The 22,671-nt window shown below is 55.5% G+C and overlaps 2 protein-coding genes across 2 annotated transcripts in view; both read right to left on the reverse strand.

The window, feature by feature from the left end:
- ZNF385C (zinc finger protein 385C) overlaps window positions 1-22,671 on the reverse strand; it is a gene marked incomplete at its 3' end in the record, with an annotated part of 71,830 nt that overhangs the window by 12,254 nt on the left and 36,905 nt on the right. The window lies entirely within an intron of this gene.
- On the reverse strand, window positions 5,722-9,861 carry LOC311218594 (uncharacterized protein C17orf113; the record flags this gene model as incomplete). Its single annotated transcript, XM_084301327.1, has 2 exons — window positions 5,722-7,254; window positions 9,343-9,861. 2 exons carry the CDS (start codon window positions 9,859-9,861, stop codon window positions 5,722-5,724), a joined length of 2,052 nt encoding a protein of 683 aa, XP_084157453.1.

A 22,671-nucleotide genomic window follows, 5' to 3' on the forward strand; every position in this document is an offset into this window, starting at 1 on the left:
CCTCAGGCAAAGCCCGATGCAGCCGTTTCCACATCAGAGCGTTGCATGTGATGGAGTTTGAACCATCTGAAAGGCAGCAAAAATCCCTCTCCTCCCCCCAAAATTCACCCCTCTCCTGCAGGATCTCCCATGGGGGGGGCCCAAAGCAGCTGATGGAGAGGCACGGGGAGCATCCCAGCCACAGCTGCCCCCCCAAAGCAAAACACTGAACTGAGGGCAAGGGGCAGAGAGCTGAGCAGCCCCCAGCACACCACGGCCCCGGCTTCACACCGGTGTTGAAATTTGGGCCCCTCTAAGCCTCTCAGGCACCCCAGCTCTGCCCCCCTCCTGCTATTTTGGGTGGAAACCACCCGCAATCCCCAACCGCGGCTCCGGCAGCAGAGCCGCCCACTCCCCATCCCGGCTCTGCTGCCTGCCTTGCATCTTCCCCCGCAAACCAATTGTGAGCTCCAGCGTGCGGTGTAAAAATAGCCTGCGGTTATTAATAATATTCTGTTTCAAAAGAAAACACCCGTAGGGATGAGGGAACGGCGAACAGAAGGGATCTGGAACCCAGGCGTCAGTGCAAAGGCAGCGGTTTTCCATGCGGCCTGATTCATCCCCCCCCAGACACCTCCCTCTGTCCTGCACGGGCCAGGCTGGGAGCCTGCACCCTGGGATCAAGGAGTGTGGAAGAGTTAAAAAGCCAACAAATGAAGAAAATAAAATGATAAAGGTTTCAATATGCTGTGAGCCAAAAAACACCATTTGCATCTCGCACGACTACATCCCTCCTTCTTCAGCCCCTTTCAGCAGCCTGGGCCATGGACAAGGCAAATATTACAATAATAATAAAAAATAAAATAAAATAAAATAAAATAAAATAAAATAAAATAAAATAAAATAAAATAAATAATAATAATAATAATAATAATAATAATAATAATAATAATAATAATAATAATAATAATATCTTGGTCCTTTTCCACCTCATTTTCAGGGCTTTGCTCTGCTGGAAGATGCTTGGGGTCGCAGCGCTGCCCTCAGCCCACCCCTTCGCCTTACAACCTTAGGAAAAGCAGAAAACCCATCAGGAGAAAAAAAAACACAGCAGCAGCAGGGGAAAGGAGCCATCACCCACCCCACAAGCCCCCCAAAACCCCCTGAGCCCCCCCAAATCCCCCCCCACCGGCTCCTCTTCCACGTGGGCTTGGCCGGATGAGGAGCTCGCTCCCGCAGCGCATCGTTGCTGCTCCCCCGCTGCGCTTTGCTTTCTGCCCCAAACCTGACCCCCCCCTGGCAAAAACCAAGCTGGCGCCGAGATAAAAATCTGAAATTCAAAGTTCGGGAGATTTTTCTGAATTTCCGAACGGGGAGCCGGCCGCGCTGGCCCTGCAGGCAAAAACGACCTCTTTCTGGGAGAGCGCACACGGCCGCTCCTTCATCTGCACCGCAGCGGTCCCTGAGTCAGTCCTGACTCCGGGGGAAAAATCACATTTTGCTTCATCAGGCGTGCATTGATCGAGTTAATTCCAGAGTCGCCCAGAAGGGAAATCTGTGAAACTGCTCCAAAAAAATTAAATAAATAAAGTGATAGCAACAGCAACGAGGGAGGCAGCAAGAGCAAGCAGATATGGGTGAACGATGCAAATAATTAACCTTCTGAGGCATGAAGCAGTATTTCTGCCTCAAATCATCGGAGACAGCAGCACCCTGCACCCAGGGACCTGGCCCCCAGGGACTCCCCGCCCCCGCAGCCTGCACACGCAGCCCTGAGTGTGCCGAGGAAAGCGGTTACACAAAGGCTTTTGGGGCTGGATTGCAAAGGTTTCCGCTTGCCTTTTGTCCGTGCACTTTGCAGTGATTGTGCTGGCCCTAAAACCTAAGGTATGTTACCTTCAACATGGGGAGGAACAAGAGGGCAAGCGATGCCTCTGTCCCCATTGCAGGTGGCCAAATGAATGAGTTTGGAGCTCTGCGAGCACCACGGTGCTGGCGACACCCGGGTGCTGCTGCTCGGGAGGGTGCTGGGGCAGGAGCACCCATGGGTGCTGCCCACGGACCAACTATGGACATGATGTGCTAAGCCAACCCTTGGCATCTTTGGTCCCAGTTTTGTGGGTAAATCATTATAGGGCTGGGTCAGGAATCAGGGGTAAAAGACAAAGGCTATTCGGAGAGCACGCAGAAACCCCAACCAAGACGGGACCCTGCGGTAGGAGGCAGGAGAGCCACCTTTCCTCCCCGATTTAGGTCGACCAGACTTCACAAGACCCCAGTGAACAGGAAAAGGCCTTAATCAGCATGGCACATCTTTCTGCAGAGCCCCAGCGAGGTGCAGGGGCCGTGCAAGGAGAGGCCACGAGCCCGTAGCAGGCACCGGGAGGAAAAACAGCACTCAGCTGAAAGGGAACGCGCTGCGGCTGGCACTGCTCGTGCTCCCGTGGCTAAAGGGAAAAAAAATATAAAAAATAAAGAGGAAAATAATCACGAGGCATGGGGACAAAGTCACCGTCAGCTTCAGTTTGCCTAAACCTCAGATGATCACAAAAGCATGAGCACTGGATGCAGGGAGCCGGCAGCAAGCAGCGCAGCCGCAGCACCGGTGTAAGCGGGGCTCCCGGTCACATCCTGAGCTCCCAGTCCTGTCCTGAGCTCCCAGTCCCATCCCGAGCTGTCATTGGAGTGCCTGGCCGGGGGGTGACGGCGTGGTGCCCAGCCGGGGTGCTGGGGGCACTTCCCCAAGGTCGCGGGGCCGCAGCAGTTCTCACCTTACCTTTGCTGCAGGGCAGATTCCGGCAGCAGCTGCGGGCTGTATTTTTAGGTATTAATTAGACACTCAATTATAGGGATTAGCTTTGGTGAGAGTGGCAGGGCCCCTGGGTCTGTCTAGGGTGACACGACCTTACCCGAGGGGACGGGCATGGCCACAGGCAGGGAGCAGCACCCCTGGATGCCCAACTGGCAGCTCGGGAGCAGGATCAGTCCCCTCGCTGCGGGGACTGCTGCCAGGGCATGGGGTGGTCGTGGTTTTTCCTCTCCCCCCAGGTTTGGTGGAGGAGCCCCCACCTCCGCAGCAAGCCCTGCTGTGCTGGCTCCTTCCTGATGATGCCAAAAAGGAACGAGCTCGAGGGCTCCAGGGAGCGCTGTCAAAGCGCTGATAGAAGGAAGGCAGTGAGGGAGCCCTGCTTTTCCAGCACAGACACCACAAAATGGCTTTGCCCCACTCCCCAGTTAGATTTTGGGGTTAGTGATGCCGAGGACACACGAGCTGATCTCCAACCCTGTGTGCTGCTGTGCTGAAGCTGTTCTGGTGGATGCTGGATGCCCACGGAGGCACCCCTCCAGCCAACCCACTGCAGCGCTGGGCACCCCATTGCCACCCCTGGCTCTGCAGCAAGGACACGCTGCCCTTCCTAAAAGAGCATCCCAGGTCTGACCACACACCACATGGAGCCACAGCTTCAGCACACGCTTTCCCTCTCCAGGGCTCAGCCAGCAGCAACCGAAGCCACCCCAAAACCCCATAGATGCTCTGCGAGGCACCTTCCCGGCTGCTCCGAAGCTCAGCGCATCCCCTACCCCACAAGTCAGCCAGGTCTCAGAGCATCCCCCTGGATTTAAAGACACCTTTCAGACCTTTCTTTAACCAAGCCCCTGCAGGAACGGGGCCCACTGCTCCCCGCAGCCTCCCCCTGTGACCTCACTCAGCCCCTGTTCACCGCGCGGGCGCAATTCTGCAGTTGATTCCCTCCTGACCCCCCGCCGGGCTGCTGAGAGCAACTGCAGCGCTCCAACGCTACGTCTGCCCGAACCTCCGAGCTCTGCCTTTGCAAGCGGCAGCGACACCGCTGCGGGTTTTTTCCTACCATCACGAGGAGCTGCCAAGGACCCGTCTCGCAAACAAACGCGGGGCTGCCTTGAGAGAGCAGCTGGCGCAGAGTCTGCACAAGACAGATGGAGACAGGAGCTGTTTATTCACACGGAAAGCCTGGCTCCCTTCTCGTTCGGTAGGTGTTCTCAGCAAATTTTGGTGGTGTCTCAAATTCCTCACCCAGGGCTTTAAAGCTTTTGTCTCTGGCCAAGCGTGGACTGAATTCGCTCCGGCTATTTCCAGGAGGCTGGCTGGGAAACGCACGTGTGCGCGCTCCGTGGTGCCAAGGGCTGCAGAGACGGGAGAAGGAGTAAGACCGGGGTCGTATCTCTGCACCACGGCCACAGGACCAATTTTGGCAGAGTGCAGCAACCTCCCTGCCCTGCTCAGCACCCACAGAGCCCCCCAGAAGTGTCCCCCTTTCTCCTGGGTGTAGCGTGCTCTGGCACTGATACCAGATGCCAGCCCCAGGCAAAGGCATGGGCTGAACTTGGACCACCAGCATCATGGGCATTTGGGTCAAATCCTGCCGGACTGCACATCCAGGGGATGGAGTGAACTTACCTGGGAGCGGAGCTGAGCTGAATCCAGCAGAAAGACGCAATGCCCCCCACATGCTGGAGTGTTAAGCTGACGTGGTGCTTTGGGCTGCTGCTTTGATTTTATTGCAAATTAATATCAGTAAGAAGGATCTTTTCATCCCACCCCTGCAGAACTAAAGAAGCCATCCCTCCAAGTTAAAAAATAACAAACATTATCCCACCTAACACCCAAGGGCACGCCATGCAGCACGCTCTCCATTCAGACTCAGGTGCAAGGCTCATGCACGGGCACTGAACCGGGTGACAGAGGCGCCCATCCCACCCGTGGGGCTTGCCAAGACTTTGCTCACTTCAAGGTGAGGGAAGGGTTAAAAGAAAGAAACCAGGCTAAACGGACTCAAGTCTGTCCTGAAATAGATGTTAAAAGACTCTTTCTTTGGTTGCAAGGTTGCAGAGTGCTCAGACTGCAAAGGGAGCTTCGGGACGTGATGCCATTTTGAAAAAACAAGGAATTCACTATTATTTCTTGGACCCTTGTTTATAATTTATTCTGTCATTGCAAAAAAAAAAAAAAAAAAAAAAAAAAGTCCTTTTAGATATCTTTGTACTTTAAACACTAGGAAAGTTAAGGTAGATCTTTTTCATATATATATATTTATATATATATTTATATATATATACATACACATATATACACAATGATGCATTTAAAAGTTACTATTTCCCCAGTGATTACAATACCGTTCTTTAAATCACTTGCTTCTGAAATGATCATGACTCGATGCCACTGTTAAAAATACCTTGTGCCATGTGCAAGGAATACCAACAAGACACCACCAGGCATTTCTGGGTTTGCCACAGAGCTAGAGAGATACGCTGCCCTCGCTGCATTCATTCTCGAGGCTCCAAAATAACAAAAACCAGATATTTTTGCAGAGTATTAAGTAAAAGCTGCCGGGTATTGTGCAAAGGCAATGTTACATTTGAGCTCAGGAGAAGATTTGCTTTCATCTCCCCTAAAAAAAAATTAAAAACAACACCCTGGAAAGACCTCATCGCAAGGTGGAATTTCATCTGTGGTGACACCCAAGGGGAACTCCCCCAGGAGTTGAAATTCTGGCCAATTCTGACGTCTGCTTTGGGGGATGAAGGGCAGCAGTGGGGCTGGCGTGGCTTTGTGGAGCATCCCATTCCCTTCTTCCCAGCGTGGAGCCAACCATCATCATCACGGTGACCGATGATAGGGAAGGCAGCATGGAGGAGATGCTCGGGGCTGCCGTAGGACCTGGCTCCTGCCCGCAGGGCTCTGCCTTCACCAGCCACCCCTCACTTCACCTGCGCCACGATGAAGCCGGACTCCCGCATGCTTTCGTAGTACTCGATGGCCAACGCAAAGTCAAACTCGTTGACAGCCGGCCCGTCGATGGCGATCTTCATGAGGTCGGACAGCCCCTCGTCCTTCACGCAGCGCGACCGGCCGCGCTTCAGCAGCTCCCGGCCCCGGCTGATCTTCTCAGCCAGGACCGAGCCCAACGGCAAGGCCAAGGCGATGGCCGCGAGGACGGCGAAGTCCGGGAAGAGCTCGTGCATCTCAGAGTTGCTGTAAACCAGTTTGACGCAGAGGTCCTTGAAGGACAGTTGGCTGAGGCTGAAAACGATCCGCTTGAAGAGGGGGAAATCGCTCAGGGCCCTCTCGCTCACCACCACCCGGGAGTAGGCCTGCAGGAGGAAATTCAGCTCGCTGACCCCGTAGCTGCCGATGTCCTCCAAAGACTGGGGGTAGCACTTGGGGTTGAAGATGGCCGAGAAGGAGCTGACGGCCTCCAGGACGCTGCTGGGGAACCTGTCCAGCAGATTGCCCCGCACGCTCTCCAGGTAGGTCTCCTTCAGGTGCTCAAAGTGCTTCAGGTGCACCTTGGAGCAGTTGGCCAGCTCCACGCCCTTGTAGTAGAGACGTCTCTCGCCCTCCCGGTCGTCCCGCGGGTGCTCGTTCATCTCGTTGAGGAACTCCTGGAGGTTCTGGCCGCTGGCGCTCTTCTGGGCCTGCAGGGTGGTGGCCGTGGCGGAGACGATGGGCTTCAGGATGGAGAGGTCAAAGTCCTCGATCTGGAAAAAGCGGCTGAGTTTCTGGAAGATGGGGAGGACGTCCAGGAGGATCTTGGTGAAGGCCACGAACTGGAACTTCTTGAGCTCTTCGCAGAGGCCAAGGGCCACCGGTGACCGCTCTGCCTCACTCTCCAGCAGCAGCACCAGCGTGGGCCACGAGGAATCGATGGCTTCCACAGCCGGGAAAATAGAAGTCCAGTGGATGGCCTTGGGGCTCCCAAGGTCTATCTCGCAGAGGTCCAGGACGCTCCGCAGCTCCTGCAGACTGTTGCTTTCTCCCCTGAAGCTGGAGTAGAGCCTGTAGACGGCGTCCACGGTGGTCTCGTACTTCTGGAGGTATTCAATGCTGACGATGCTCTGGGTGGGCAGCAGGGAGCTCCCGTGGGACAGGCAGTGCATCTCGGTGAGCAGCGGGCAGAGGGAGCTCAGCGCCGTCCCCACCCCGCTCAGCCGCTCGGCCACCAGCGAGGCGCTGTCGGCGCTGAGCCAGGTGATCTTCATGGTGGGGATGCCGAAGGAGCGCATCACCTCGCCCACCTTGCCCGCCACCGTGGAGGCCTCCCCGGCGGGCAGCTCGAAGCTCCCCAGGAAGGTGGTGGAGGTCTGCCCGTTGCAGGGGGAGACGGTGGTGGTGAACATGGCGAGGTTGCGGTGCTCCAGGACGTCCACCGTCTCGTCCACCACCAGCCCGACAAATGGCGAGGCTTTTATCCTGTGCCTGTCCTCGTTGTGCAGGACCTTGGCGATCGCTGCCTGAGCCAGTTAAGGACGCGCAGGGCAGGCAGGGAGGGAAAGAGAAATACAAATGAACTTTAAAAGCACGCGGGAGATGTGCAGCACCCCTAGCAAGACAAGCTGCAAGGCACCCACGCTCAGATCTCCCCAAAAGCAGCGCGAGGTCCCGAATCTGAGAAGCCCTTAAGCACATGCTTGGCTCCCACTGGCCACCTGCCTTCAAAGCAGAGCATTGCCCAGAGGATTCAAAGCCACTTTTGCTCATGTTTTAAGCTGCTCGCTGATTTAGGTGTAACAGCTGGGGCTCTTAAATGCAAGTGCCTACAAATTGCTCTCAAACCTGGAGTTCAGATGTTGGCAAACCCTGCTTTTGGTCCCTCAGGTTTTTAGGAGCTAGAGAAAGTCAATGAGATATTGGCACATCTGAACTACAACTTCAGACACACGCTTGAAATTGGAATGTTTTAGCACCCATTCCTGGGTAAAAATATTTTCCTAAATTTTAGCTTAAAACATGGAGCAAGTCCATCAGTCACAGCTATTTGGCATGGGAGTACCAAATCCAGCTTTCTCATGGGAAGAGCCATGGAAAGCATTTCTGCAAACCTTATTTAAAGCCATGCAATGCTGCCTTGTCCCACCACTCAGCTCACAACTTGCTGGCGCTCGCTTTTCGCTCTGTTCCATCCAAGTGCGCAGCAATAGCACTTAAAGTAGCCACGAGCGCTGAATCACGCTGCAAGAGCAGGTTATGTTATGGTCTTGTCCGCAGACCTCAAAAGCAATTTTGGCCTTATAATGCTGTGTGAGTTGTATATACAAGTCAACTCCCTGCTGGAAATTGCTTTCTCTTTTCTAATATGCTGCCTCCTGCTTCCTCTGGCCGCATCCCAAGCAGCGAGTTAAGGTCGGCAGCCCTGTGGGCTGAAGGCAGCCAGCTCCCTGCATCCTCCTCCCTCCCCACTTCCTCAGGGCTCCCGGGACCCTGATGGTGCCAGGAGCTCATTAAGACACCTAACCTCTGCTTCTTCAGCTGTGACTCCATCATTTCAGTGCTTTTCAAGCAAAGCAGCAATAAAACTTTGGGGCATCTCTCCCTTCTTCGCTCCATTTTATCCATTTCACGGAAATGCCGCTGGTTCGAAGGGAAAACTTTCTCTGCAAGTGCAAACACTGTAAGTATCACTCCAGGCTGAGAAATCTAATTAGTGGATTTAGCCTATCCGCAGTGAAATAGGGTTCTTTATGTATCTAAAATGCCTGGCAAACCGCCAAGCGTCACTAAAAAATTAATTTGATTTTAACAGGCATGAAGCGTTTGTAAAATTCAAAAAATACATGTATCCTCTCTAAACTCTATGGCTACTCGATTTTTCTGATCACTCAGTTTAGGGCAAAAGAGGAAAAGCCCACTGTGCTGGCGCGCTAATTGAAGTCCCGAGCTTTCATCCTTCGAGCCTGCAGCATCGACCTGCAGCGATGGGCATCGCGCTCTGGCAGCAGGAGCGGCTGCTCCCGGTCCCTGTGTGCTCTGGAGGCACACACATGGCTCAGAGCCCCCTGCTCCCTCGATGGAGCCCATTGCTTTCTCTAGCCCCTCCGTCCTCCTGAGTTGGCACATCAGGGAATGACACCAACAAGGTGCCGTGTTTATTATTTTTTAACGTGGAAGCACTTGCCATCAGTCTCTACTGAAAATATGGGAAAGCTGGATAATCACCTGGCTCCAGCATCCATCCAGGTGGGATCAGAGCAGCCAAGGAGGTGGCTCTGATCTTGCCTTTCCTTGCTTCCCGCAGTCCCTGCTGCAAAAATGCATTTTTTTTTTTTTTAGCCCTGGCGAGGCAGAGCACACACTCGCCTCCAGCCCTAGCCCATGGGATGGGAGCATGTGCCCAAGGCTCCTGTTCACACATGCAGCAGCTGAAGAAATGCCAGCGATGCTCGACGCAACGCAAGCTCAGGGGTGCTGCAAAGCGCGAAGCTCCCGGCACGAGCACCAAAACCTCTTTGCTGCATGCCACGGGAGCTTCACAGCACGGTCCAGCCCCAAAACAGCCACCAAACACCACGGGCAGAGAGACCCCCAGCCCACACCGTACACACCTGCATCTCCCTGATGCTGCTGGGGTGGTAGTACTCGCTGTGCTCGGAGGCGAGCAGCGCCTGGCACAGGTTGAACTTCTGCAAGTCCAGCAGAGAGGAGCACTTCTCCTCCGGGATCTCCTCCTTGGCCATCCAGTAGACGGTGGTGAGGATGGCCACCTTCGCCGGGTTCACCTCCACCTTGAGGACCGAGCGCAGCTCCGGGTGGCCGTGGACGCGGGCCTCGAAAGCCAGCTGCTCCCGGTTCACCGCCAGCGCCTGGCGGTGGGCGCCAGAGGTGACGTGCCGCAGCAGGGCATGGCGCTGGAAGTTGTCCGTGCCCACGGTAAAGGCGTTCTCCGCTTTACCGTGCTTGTTCTTCACCAGCGCCTGCCGACACTCTATGCAAAACATGAGTTTCCGCTCATAGTCAAACTCCAGCCAGGTAAATTCTTCCTTCCAGTGCTCATTGAAATAGCGCTTACACTTTTTATTGGAATTGGAAGTTTCCCCAGCTGGCTTTTTCCCTGGAGGCACCATATTGCTGTGGCTGGGAAATCAAACACTACGGTTGAACTGAAACGTGCCTTGGAGGAGCAGCCTCTACATTTAATTTAGTAAGGAAGGTCTATTACCACTTTCCTGGTTCGACTGGAGATGAAAGAGACACAAGGGGAAAGGGATTAGGGCCCTTGCAATCCTCGGTCTTTGCTATTTTTTTTTTTCTTGCCTGCTATCGAGGAGCTGCGGTGACACGGCAGTGGTGGGGGTGCTCAGAGGGCAGGACCCTGAGCGCCTCTTTTGGTGTTCCCAGCAGCTCTGGGTGCCCGTGGTGGGACCGGCATGCACGGTGTGGTCCTTCACCTGACCACGGGGCCGTCTGAATGCACTCCCAACCAGAGCAGACCTTCATGCTGCAGCCAACGTTCGGAGGATATGGAAACTTCAACGCTGGCTTTCAACAAAACATCACAAATCAGAGCGTTTGCCCCCCCAGAGGAGAAAACACTCCATTCCCCAAAGCACCAGGAAGGACCAAAGTACCTTGTTCACCTCCTCAGGCAGGCAGCATCACCCAGGCTTGCAGGGAGCCTTGTCCTGGGTGGATTTTGAGCTGAACCCAGTTGCCTTCGAGGCCAAGGAGCAACTCAAACACTTGCCCAGGGCCTGCGTGTGCACATTTTCAGCCTTTCCTTGCTTGCCTTTATTTCAGGAAGCCACCAAACCTGCACAGGCTTTGGGGTCAGGTACAAACAGTGCTCCTTGCACAGCCAGTGCCACCAGCCTGGCTTGTCCCCAAGGGTGGGGGGGGCTGGCAGCCAGGACCTGTGGCCGCCTGGAGCTGGGGACAGCCAGTGAGCAGCTCTTGGATTGTCCCCAACAGTGGAGGAAGAGCCAGGACTCCCCAGCACCTACAGGAGGCTACCAAGGACCTAAGCACGTCTTTAAACCGGTTAGCTCAAGTGTTTAAGCAGCCACTTAACTCCCTGCCTGTACTTAAGCCCCACTCAGTCCAATCCTTGTATTCCTCCAGGAATAGGACTGAAAAATCAAACTGAGCCTCGATAAAGGGAGGAGGAGGAACACAGTGCAGAGCAGGGAAGGGGAAAAAAACGAAGCACAGGGGGAAAAGGAAAGAAAATGCACCTTCAGCAGCAGGTCGCCAGTGCAAGCCAGGAAATACTCAGTGTAACTCACTGAGAAAGCCAAGAGGGATTTGGGGTTTTTCTAAAGAACAAAACCCCCAAGGACTGGAGCCATTCCCACAGCCATCATGGAAAGCCTCAGGATTTGCTGCTGGAGCAATGCTTCGACCCCCAGCACCCCCCAAACCCCCTCCCACCCACCCAGCTCTTACCCCCCCAGGGTATGCAGGGCTCACAGCCACCCCACAGCATCTCTGGCACCGCACCGCTGCCCTCATACCCTTGCCCCCTGCACCCTGCCACCCCCCGGAGGCTGCAAAACGCCCTTCATGGAGAGGGTGAGGAAGGGGCGAGCTTCCTCCCGACATAGGGAATGCAAAGCTGTCTGGGCTTGCAACAGGCATGCAGGTTCCCTTTCCTCGTTAAGCCTATTGAATATAACTGCTTGTTTTGCTCCCCAGACCCAAGCCTCCCTCCTCACCGCACGCCTCTGCGGCGCGGTGCAGCCGGGAGCGCTCAGGGGGCAATCCCCAGCACCGGGCGATCGCGTGCGAAGTTGCAGCCTCGTCCTCCTCAGGCCGGTGGAAAAGCCTCACCCGCAGCCACTAAGTGCATCTGCTCTGCAGTCCGTTAATTAGGAAACTGCAAGGGCTTTTGTGAGAGCCGGAGCCAAGACCCGTCTTGCTAAATGTTTCCTCTGCGGTTGCCAGCGCCTGTCGGACGCTCCCCGGGGAACGCAGGCTCTGTCTGGGTGGGGAGTGCCCTGGTGCCTCCCCCCTCCCCTCCCCGTGCCTTGTGCAGGCTCCAAAACTTGGCTCGTGGGCTCGGTGCCCACCTGCCCCGAGCCCCTGGGCTGGGTGGGCACCGAGCTGGGTGCCTTGGCTGCAGCAGGGACAGCTCACGGTCCCCAGACTGTCCCCTTGCCGTGACCAACCACGTCTACACACTGCACCCAGACACTCAACCCAGCAAAAAACTCATCCCTTGGACAGAAAAAAAAAAAAAATATATATATATACACGCACATCAGTGATGGCTCTGAGGGTGCACAGGGCCCGTGCAGCCTTGCTTGGGCAGAGCAGGGGACAGTGCAGGGGCTGCTGGTGATGCAGCCGTGTCCTGTGCATCCCGGGGCAGCCACCGTGCACCTGGGCTGGTTCTGCTGCCCTGCTGCTGCCTGCGGGGAGATTTTAGCACAGTGTGTCCTCAGGAGCAGGTAGCGTGCTGGAGGGGGCTGAATTCAGCTGGGAAGCAGGGGTGTTAAGATTGCACCCCAGATCCTGCATGTGCTGCTCCCGCCAGGAGCACACGGTTCTGGACAGGAGCACTGTCTGTAAGGAAGTTTGGGCAGGATTTATTTGCAAGACAAGGAGCCCCTGCTGGGACACGCACGCCCCAGGTCCCTCAGCCCTGGCCGTGTCACTGAAACCGCCCGCCCGGCTCCAGGCAGAGCTTTGCCAAGTGCGAGCAGAGCCGCATGCAACTCCCCCAGCTCCCCGGCCCCGCACGCCCACCCTCCCTCTACACATACGTACCATGGAACCGCTGCCATGAGCTTTGGGGCCAGGGGGCTCGCAAACTTCCCGAGATTTTGGTTTTTATATAGGAAAAAAAAAATACTAATTTAAAAAAAAAAAAAAAAGAAAGAAAAACAATGCAAAGACAAAAAAAAAATTAAAATAAAACAATCCCCCGGATGCAGGGCGAAGCACCACACACACACACATACGCCGCCCCCCTCCCCTTGCCCCGGCGGGGCTCCCCGCTCAACGCATGGGGCGGGCGCCCCGCGGGCGCTGCAGCGGCCCCGGGAACAAAGCCCTGCGGCTGCCGCCCGCGCTCACGGCAGCATGGGAGCAGCCATCTTGCTGCGAGGACTGTCTGGCTCCACCGATGCTCCCGGCAGCCAACGGCGGCAGTGGCCACTAGCGGCAGCCGGCAACGGGGAAGGCCGCGTGGCGGTGGCAGCGCTTCGGCCACGGGGACGGTGGCCACGGTGGCCGACCGATGGGCTGGGGTCCCTGAGGTGGTGGGGGAGGACTGGGGACGCGCTGGTGGTGATCCCCAAGGGGGTGCTTTCCTGCAGGGTGGATGGGGGGGATGGTGGTGGGTATAGGGGTATCAGGTTTGTGGCACCCCCTGGGATGCCCCCAGGCTGGGCGCACGCAGCTGGATGCCGACCCGGGTCTGGGCACCTCCAGGATATGAGCGCTGCTTCAGCGGGCAGCTGCTGGCAAAGCAGCCCTCCAGCCCTGCCACAAGCATTGAGCAAAATTTTGGGATGAGTCCATTTACTACCGTCACACTGGGGTCACCCCGAGCTGCTGCCGAGACCCCGTTACCTGCTGGTGGCCTGGAGCTGTGGGATTCGGGTTGGCACCTCCACCCCAGTGACACCCAAGAAGCACGGGGCTCCGTTTGCACCAAAAATCTTTCAGCATTAAACGCGGGTGCAATTTAGAGCCTCTCAACTTCCAAAACAAATAGGATTTTCTGCCACCCTTGCTGTCCTCCAAACAAGACTCCCGAGGCCATTAAAACCCCAAAGAACACCCACGTCCTGCAGGAGGCACCAAGGGAACCCCCCTGCCCCTGGTCCACGGTGCTCGGTGCCTGCAGAGGATGCTCTCAGCCCTGACTACCTGCTGCTGGTGCAGCCAGGCCCCGATAAGCACCGCGGCCCCACGGTATGTGCCTGGATTAGGACCTGCTTTGTACCTGGCTCCACACACCGGGGAGGGGATGGCGGGCAGCCCCGGAGTAAATTCCTCTCTCTTCAGGCTTTTCGACATGTCCTGGGGCAAGAGGCTCCTTTCTGCTCTCAGGACATTCCTGCCCAGCCACCTTGGCTCAGGGTTAATGCTTACAGGAGCTGGGTGAAACCAGAGACCGGGTTTCCGGGGCTGAAAATATGCACTATTTATCCTTGTGCTAATGCAACTGAGAAAAGAGGACTTAAGGTTTTTAATCAATTTTCAGGCTGCTGCGTCCTCTCCTTTGCAGCTTCTGGGGACAAAAGTGCCGAAGTCAGCTGGGCTGTCCCGGCCAGCAGCAGGCTGATTTTCCACCCTATTTCCAGAGGGAGCAACTGGGTCTGACCCCGCAGGCTGCTCCTGCCCTTCGCATCCACGGGGGAGCCACCAGAACCTGGACCAAAAGAATGAAGATGAGGATGAGGAGGAGGAAGACCAGCACCAAGCCTGATGCCCGATCAGCACCAAAACCAACCCCGGCTGCTTCCGACTGTGGCGAGCTCAAGGCAGCCACGGGAAAATAAATAAATAAATTGGCAGCAGGGAAACAAAACCGGCTCGAGACGAGAGGCAAGGTGGAACAGGCAGGGCAGCGAAACGCCGCGGGGCAGACAACCACACGGCAGCGCTCGGCCTCCTCGCAGCGGGGGCCCCCAGCCCAATTCTCAGCACAGCCAGGAAAACTGGCAGGTCTGGGGGGGGGGCAAACAGCCCCACAGAACATCCCCCGGGATTCATCCGTGCCTGGGATGCTTTTCTCCAGACACCCGCGATGTTTTTGCTGGATTTTGGCCCCCCCAAGCTGATGGTACAAGCATCTGGTACGCAGCAGCATCTGTATGGAGGGGGCTGAGCAGCTCCTGTCCCCCCCCAGGTCTTGGGGACCCCACAACCTACGTGATAACCATCAGTTGGGACGATGGAAAGGACCAGAGCTGCCTTCCCAGGGCACGTACCACCCACAGAGGACAGTAATTACTTTGCCCTTTAGCTTTGCGAAGGGGTATTGGGGGGGGTCAGGAGTCAATCACAACATCTCCATTTACCCCCGCGCAGCAGCAGAAGCCTTGATTTGATTTAATCATCGCTATTTTTCTCCGCCGTGACATGCCTGGAGAGCTCGGCGGGCAGGTGACCTGTGTGCACGAGCGCATTTATCATCAGCATGGCACGACGGGCGGCCGCTGCCTCGTGAGCCAGTTTCCACTCGTGCCCTGCGCCTTCAAAGGCGAAACCAAAACCGAGCTGCTGCCCAGGGAGTGGGGGGGGGGGGCAGGCTGGGGCCAGCCCCAATCCCCACATCCTGGGGCTGCTTTTTCCCCATAGATTGCTTTTCCCATTATCACTTTTCCATCTATAAGGAGCTGAGCAGAAGAGACGGGAAAGCCAACCATATTACCCCCAAAAGATATAAAACCCCCGAGTCCAAACCTATTTGTGAGATTTTGTTTTTCTTCTCTGCATTAAGATTTTTAACCTCATCTCCCGGCAATGACTCATGCTTTTGGAGCAGGGAAGGAGCTGCTCGTGCTCCCAAAGCCTCTAACAAAGGCGAGCTCCATCCCCTTGGGGTTCCCAAGCCCATCCAGCCCTCCGGTGCCCAGCCCCACATCTCCACTCCCAAATCCTGCACTCCCAGACCCGAGGGGCTTCAGGGAGGGAAGCAGCACGCTGCCCCACAGGTCCCTGATCCCAGATCCCCATCCCCAGCGGGATGGCACCGGGATGAAGCTGGAGGCTGGGAGCAGTGTGAGCACGCAGAGGACGCGACGAGCGCAGCACCGCCGGGCACCGCAGCAGCATCCCTCGGCACCCGAAGGTGGTGACAGTTCAATTTAATCTCTGCTGTGCACGGAGGAGGAAGGAAAGCTGCTGAGAAGCCTCGGTCTCGTGTAGGAGAGAGCCATCCCTCTGCAAGGGAGACTGCACTCAACGCCGTGTCAGCTCAGACAGATGGGGAATACGCCTGCAAGCCCCGGGTTTGCTGCCTGGCCAGGCAGGGCTGCCTCCTTCTGTAGGGTCCACGCTCTTGCAGCACCGCTGCAATGAGGCTGGAGGGTCACAGGAGGAGCAAGCACCCCAGCTTAGGGCACCCCAATATTCCTCCCTACTGTGTCCCAGCTCCCTGTGTCACTCAGACACCCTGGGCTTTGCTCGTCCTCTGCTGGGGCCCTTCCAGCACCTCTTTGGGCACCCAAGCTCTGGCCTGGACTCATTCAGGTCCTTGCAGAGGGGTCCGGGTGGGCTGCGGGGCCACAGAGAGCACAGGGTGCCGGGAAGGAGCAAGAAGCCCCCAGAGCTGCCACCACAGGGACCCAGGTCCCCAGCCCTCGCAGCCACCACGCGGGACACGCCGCCTCTCGCCTCCGTCCCCTTGTCACATCCTTTTGCCTGCGTGACGCGATCTGGCAGGGAATCAGCCTCGAGATAAACTCTGATGACATCCCTGTGAATGCCCCGGCACAGACAGGGCGGTTTGTCTGGGCTGTCGGGGGGGACGACAGTATTTATCTGTCCCCTGCTGGTGACCCCAGCCTGGGGCTTCAGCGATCCCACTGCCCCCATCAGAGGCAGGCAGGGGTTTTGCTCACCACGGTGTGGCTGCAGAGAAGGAAAATGTCCCTGTTTGTGAGGAAAAAGAGCAGGGACAACGTGATGTCCCACACCCAGCTGCCTCCCAGTCAACGCACCGGGTCCTCAAGGGTACCTCAGCCACAGGATCCACAGCAGGAACACTGCACAATGACGTGATAAAATAGCTATAAATGAGCAAAAAAAAAAACAAAAGCCCTCTCATCTGAGCCTGGCTCCCTGAAGTACTCCCCTCTTCATCATCGCCTTCCTCTTCTGGGGATGGTATCAGGGGCTCTGGGTATTTCCAAAAGGGAGCTCGAGTGGAAACCTGGAGCCCCAGCTTAGCTCAGCCTTTATCCTGAGCATCATTTAAATCATAAAAATTACAGCCGAGCCCGATTCATTACAGCCGGGGAGCAACTGACAGAAATGAAAAGGGAGAAAAGACTCAAAATTGATGCTTTCTCACCGTTTCAGCAAAATAACCAATTTGGAACAAATTACGGGGCTCCCTTCTCTACCGGCCTTTTGAATTGCCTCAGAGCGAAGGCACATTTTTCATCATGTGGCATTTCCTCCATGGCAGGGATCGTTAATGATTCCTTTGAACGAAGCACCTGGGGGCAGGTGAACCCGGCCACGCTTCATCCCTGGCACTCTGCGAGCGGGACCAGCCCTTCCCTTGGCACTAAAGGAGAGGGATAGCAGCAGGAAGGAAGGGGAAGGAACAAGGGCTCGCGGGGGACAAGGGACGTGCCCAGGGTCACCTGCAAGCAGGTGGCACAGCCCGGAGCCAGGACAGAAAAATAGCCCATTTATACCCTCTCCCCCCTCAATTTTATAAAGGTCAGAGCCCTCTGCCTCCCCCCTGCTGCTTTCTGCTTATTTCGGGGTTTTAGAGCAGCCCCGAGAACAGAGCCTGTCACGTTTGCGCTGACAGCTGCAGAAGTACATAACTCTCCACTCAGTCTGCCCTGGGGCGAGCCTGGTCATATTCAATGTTTGGAAGCAGACGCACATCTGTCATTATTTTTTAATTAGATTTTTATTTCCTACCGCTAGTATTTCATTGTAATTTCCGCCACTCCTACCCGGACCGTGCTAATATAATCACTTCGGAGAAGAGTGGGAACAGCCAGCCTACTTGTTCGAACATCCCGCTCCGCAGAAGGAAAAAAAAAAATCTGTTAAATACCCAGCCCCTGCAGTAATTACAAGCTTAAGGACATCAGCGGGTGCTGGAATGGGCCATCAAAGTGCCGGTGCTGGCAAAGGGCTTGTCAGCAGGCTGCTGGGAGCATCATTTGCACAGAAACTTCAAAAAAAAATGTTGGCATCTGCTCACAATACTTGTCAGCGATCCATTGCTCAAGCAAGGTGAAGTATAATTAAGAATGGTTTTAAATCAAAAGTGATTTCTGCCCTCAGCTTGGTGATATTTCTGGCCCGTATCAGACTGGAGGTCGGGATGAGATGACTGCTCGGTCTAAAAATATTGTGGAGGGGAGGCTGCCGGAGGAATTCCAGCTCAGGCTCCCCGGTGCCTCCCCGGGATGTCGGTAACGGCTGGGAGCAGGGAACAGATGTTTTCCCCGAGACGTTTCTGAGAGCAAGCCCCTGGGAACAAGAGCAACTGCTGCATTTACAGGAAAATTCACCCAAAACAACCTTCGGAAAAGCAAAGTTCCACCGTCTGCCGGAGAAGCCCTGGAGCAGCAGGGCAGGACAGAGCACAATGCGCTCCTTGTTGTGCCAGAAGCGCACCCCGATCCCTTCCTGAGCCTGGCGGTGATGGAGACCCCAACGCACCCCAGCTCCAATAACCCGGGCACTGAACCGGAGCCGTTCGGGGTGCAAGGCAAGGGAGCAGCTGCTGTTGCTGTCCCCTGATGCCTGTCAGCACCGTGCCCACGCGCACACAGGTAGGAAGATGATTTCCAGAGGGAGCAGGAAGCAAAGAAGTCACCATTCACCCACTGCGACTCAAAGCAACACCACAGCCCCAGTTTTACCTTGCAGCACAGGAGTGAGTCCTGAAACCTGGGGGTACAGAGCAGGGACACCCCCTTGCCAGGGTTTTATCATCCACCCCAGCAGCATTCCTCCACGGGCACCCCCACTCCGCAGGGTCCCAGCATTTCCCAGCACCTCACCCGAGCCCTTCCCAGTGCTTCCCCTCTACCTCCAACCTGGGCAAATTCCCAGCAAGCTGCTCACAGTGCCTAATTTTCAAGGCAAGACAAAACCTCCTAGAGAGCCAAGAGCCCCCCAACTCCTTTGGACCACGCTGCTCCTTATCGTAAGGGGGCTTTGTCCCTGCAGTGGTCCTGAGCTCACCAAGGCTGGGCAGCAGCTCCCAGAGCTGGGAGAACCACGGGAATTTGACAAGTGCAAACAAAAACAGGGAGTGGAAAAAGCAGGAGCGCAAAATCCTGATTTAAAACTCTGTTTGTGCACTATAACAGAGCATAAAAAAATAACGTGGCATTTATAATTTCAAATGTTAGCAGTCACCTTAGGCAGAGAGGGCGCTTACAGCCCGACTGGTTACAGCTTTACAAACATACTGCGGAGCTGCAACATCTTAAGAAAATAACTTTTCTTCAGTCAAAACATTGAAATTCAGGGCATTGCGAGGCCTTCACCTTTTCCTTGAAGAGGTGTTTGAAACACGAGGGGGTGAGAAGCCCTCACCCTTGCCACGCACGCACTTCACAAGGCACAGTCCTAACCCGAGCAGCAAAATCCCAACTCAGCACAGGGCAGTGAGGCTGGGCTGATCCCTTCTCCTTGCTCTGCCATTTGAGGGGACCTGGAAACTTATTCAGGGGCTAAGGAGGACGAAAGCATTCCGAGGAAAAATAATGTTAAATAAAGTATTCTGCTACAGCAGTGGGCACAGTCTGCGCATATATTGGTGCATGCAGACACAAACACGTCTGTGTGTCTGCTGCATTTCAAAGATTAAAATTAAAGCTTTAGGGGCTTTACAACATTTCCTACATATTTGAGACAGCAAGCTTCACTTTTTGTTGTTGTTAAACCTGCTTTGCCTGAGCAGCGTTCTAGATAGATATCCCACGAACTGTTGTTACGTGTTCCAGGAACACAGGGAAAGACAGTTCACGGAGGAAGGACCATGCTTCAAGCCATTAGAAAAATTAAAGTGATCCACACAAGACAGCTGATGAGCAAGGCCGTAGTTAAAAAAATGACAGCACCTCAGTCAAGCCCTGTCAGATGTGCCAGTTCAATAACATCCATGATTGCCCCGGACTTGCTGCTCTCAGAAAACCCCAGCCAGCACCAAGCACGGTGCTGGGATAAAGTATTGCAGGCATGTGTGTGCATGGATGCGTGCACACGCACACGTATGTGCACACGCATGCACACGGGAACAGCAGCAGCCACCCTGCATGGCACAAAGCCTGTTGGCACGGGCAGCAGGGAGACGCACGGCTCTGCTGGAGGCTCCTGCAAAGCCCCATCCTTGCTCCAGCAGCGGCGCAGAAAGTTCAGGCTGATGACAATAAAAGCCCCCAAATTCCCAGCCGTGAAGCTGTGCGTGAAATGGGTGCGAGAGCAAGCGTTACACTTCGCTCGCTGCCGCAGCTCAACTCAATGAGCCTGAGCCTGCCAAAAAAAAAGAAAAAAAAAAAAAAAAAGAAAAAAACGAAAGCCACAAACACCACAGAGCCTTGCGAGCTTTTTTAACTGCTTCTCCTTCAAAGGCGCTGCCTGCCGCCTTCTCCCCACCCAGCCTCGTTTCACATGAAAAGCATCAAACGCTCACGGTGCGGGTGCAGCAGGCAGAACGGAGCCAGAGGATGCCCAGGAGTCAGAGCTGACCCCCAGACGCAGAGCAAGGACAAAATAAAGCCGTGTCAGCCCACAACCCGTTTCTTCCTCTTTTTTTTTTTTTTTTTTTTTGTTTTTGCAGCCCTGGGAAAAATCAATAAGATGCAGTGAATCAAACTCTGCTTGAATCCCATAAGTAATTAGGATTAGCAGGCTGGGAGCTGAAGAAACAAGGCTGCATGTGTGCTTGGGCAGGGGAGGGACTGGCTTGTGGGTGTACGATACAGGGCTGAGTCGATTCAAAGAAAAAGAACAGCTTTTAAATGGCTTTTCAGGCAGGATGGAAATCGGGAACAATAGGGATCTGATTTGCTTCAAAAAAAGGAAAATCTAATGAAGGCAATTGAGTACTGCAAAACCCCAAAGGGTGCAGGACAGGGCATGGAAAAGCCCCTACAGGTGAACCAATATTTGTGCTTGATGCTGAGCCTCTTACCAGCCACCCATTCCTGAGCCCAGGCTCCTTAAATTCCACATATTTCTGTAGCTCTTTCCCAGCAGCAAATAATCCACGTCAATTTTTCACTACTGAGAGTTAAGCCTACAGCCAAAACTGCAAAAGGGAAAAAGAGACGCCCCCCTCTCTCTCCATAACCTTAGCAGAGCTACCCAGAAATCAGGAAGATTTAAATAAAAAATAATAACAACAAAGGAACAATTCATGCATTGATTGATCTCAATTTGCTCAAGTAACTCAGCAAAAGCTGGCTGCTGGCACGAACACTTGAATCCCATCCGTGCAGCCGGGGACGTGCCCAGGACGAACCCCCCCGGACCTTGCCCTGTATCCACGGGATGGACACCCGGTGCCACCGCAAACCCGGCTAAAACCCAGACCTTGCTGTGCCGAGGGCTCCGCAAAACACACGCAAAGAAGCTTCCCTCTAAACCCTGCCCTCCGTACCGAAACGAGCAGCGACCCCGCAGCCGGCTCTCCAGTATCTACCCAGTAAAGAGGAGCGCGAAGCGATGGGAACCGACCGGGATGCCAGCGGCCGGGCGCACGCGAGGGAAGGAAAGTGGCGTTTCACCCACCTAGCAGCATTTTGGATCCGGCCGCTTCTCCTCCACGCTGCTGGTATCTCCCTTCCCTTGGCGTTGACTTAACGGGGCTGCATGGCTCGCCCGCAGCCGAGCGCCGCCGTGCCTGGATGGAGCCGCTGGGACCCCAAATGGAAGCGCAGCGCTCCGCTGCTCCGCGCCCCGCAGAGGTGCGAGCCGCTCTCCCACGCGTCCTGCCCAGCCTCAGCCTCTCCCAGCTGAGGTCCCGGCCCAGGGACGGGGATTAGCATGAAAATCGGGTGGGAGGGAGGTCGGAGGAACCTCGCTGCGGTGCCCCTCTCCCCGCTCCTCCTCCTCCTCCCCTTCCCTGGAGCAAAGCACAAGTGCTCTTTTCTTTTCCGAGGCTGGCGCAGAGTAAACTCCAGGGCTGCCAAAGCAAAGAAACTTGGAGCAGAGAGGAAGGAGCCGGCAACCGGCTTCAGCTGCACGCCCCCAGAATCTGCCCCCTCCAAGTGCTGAGGATTTCCCCCCAATTAGGGAGGGTAATTTGGGGAAGGGGTCGGGATGCGGCTGTGCCAGATCTGTGCCGCTGGGCTGGGACCTGCTGGGGTTGACTGGGGAGGGGATTGATGGCTGCGGCAGCCCCTGGTTAGGGAGCTCCAGGGGATACCTCCCCAAAATCCCCCCCGCGAGGGGCAAGCGTGGATGGTGGGATGAGCAGAGCTCCCTAAACCCCAGGATCTCATTCTCTTGGGAAGCCAACCTCATCCTGCACGCATCCCCCACAGCAAGTCCTTGGCTGATTTCCACACAGTTTTGCCCCAAAGCAGCCCCAAGGGGGTTCAGGACTCGGGAAGGAGGTGCAAGGGCTCACCCCACACCCCCAGCTCGTTCCTTTTTCTATTAAAACCAAGACTCCCCCCCCCCAGTCCACCCACCCAGCTCCGCAGGATCCCCCCCTCCCCAGCACAGCATCCCTGGCGCGGCGCTTGGAGCTGCCCCTGGCCGCCAAACTCCTCATTAAACACAATTCCCCCTTAAAAGGGAAATTAAAACCAACTCCGCGTGGGTGTCAAGGCATCAGGGATGACGGGAAGGGACAGGCACCCGGGGGACGCCGGCTCTGGCTGCTGGGAGAGGGGCAGGGGCTTCCCCAGCCTCCTGTGCCGGGGGGTTCTGCGCGACCCCCCGAGATTTGCCATCCTCCCCCTCGTTTGCATTGCAAAGCCGGGGGGGAACCGAGCATCCCCGGCATCTCCACGCTTTTTGCTTTTCAGGCTGAGCTCACAGCCTCCGTAGGAGAGTTTCACGACCTGATTGCACAGCGCCTTTTAAAGGGAGAACTGATTAGGAACCTGCTCGTGAAATGAGGTGAAAAAAAAAAGAAAAAAAAAAAAACAATCTTGTCAACCCCCGTGCAGGCTGGGGATGAAAGGAAGGGAAGAACAGGGAGGATTTAAATACTTTCCTCAAGCAGACAATTCAAAGGAGAGGGCAGAAGACTGTCTCCTTCAGGT

This window comes from Netta rufina (assembly GCF_964035555.1).
Source record: "Netta rufina genome assembly, chromosome: 24".
NCBI classification, from domain to species: Eukaryota; Metazoa; Chordata; class Aves; order Anseriformes; family Anatidae; genus Netta; species Netta rufina.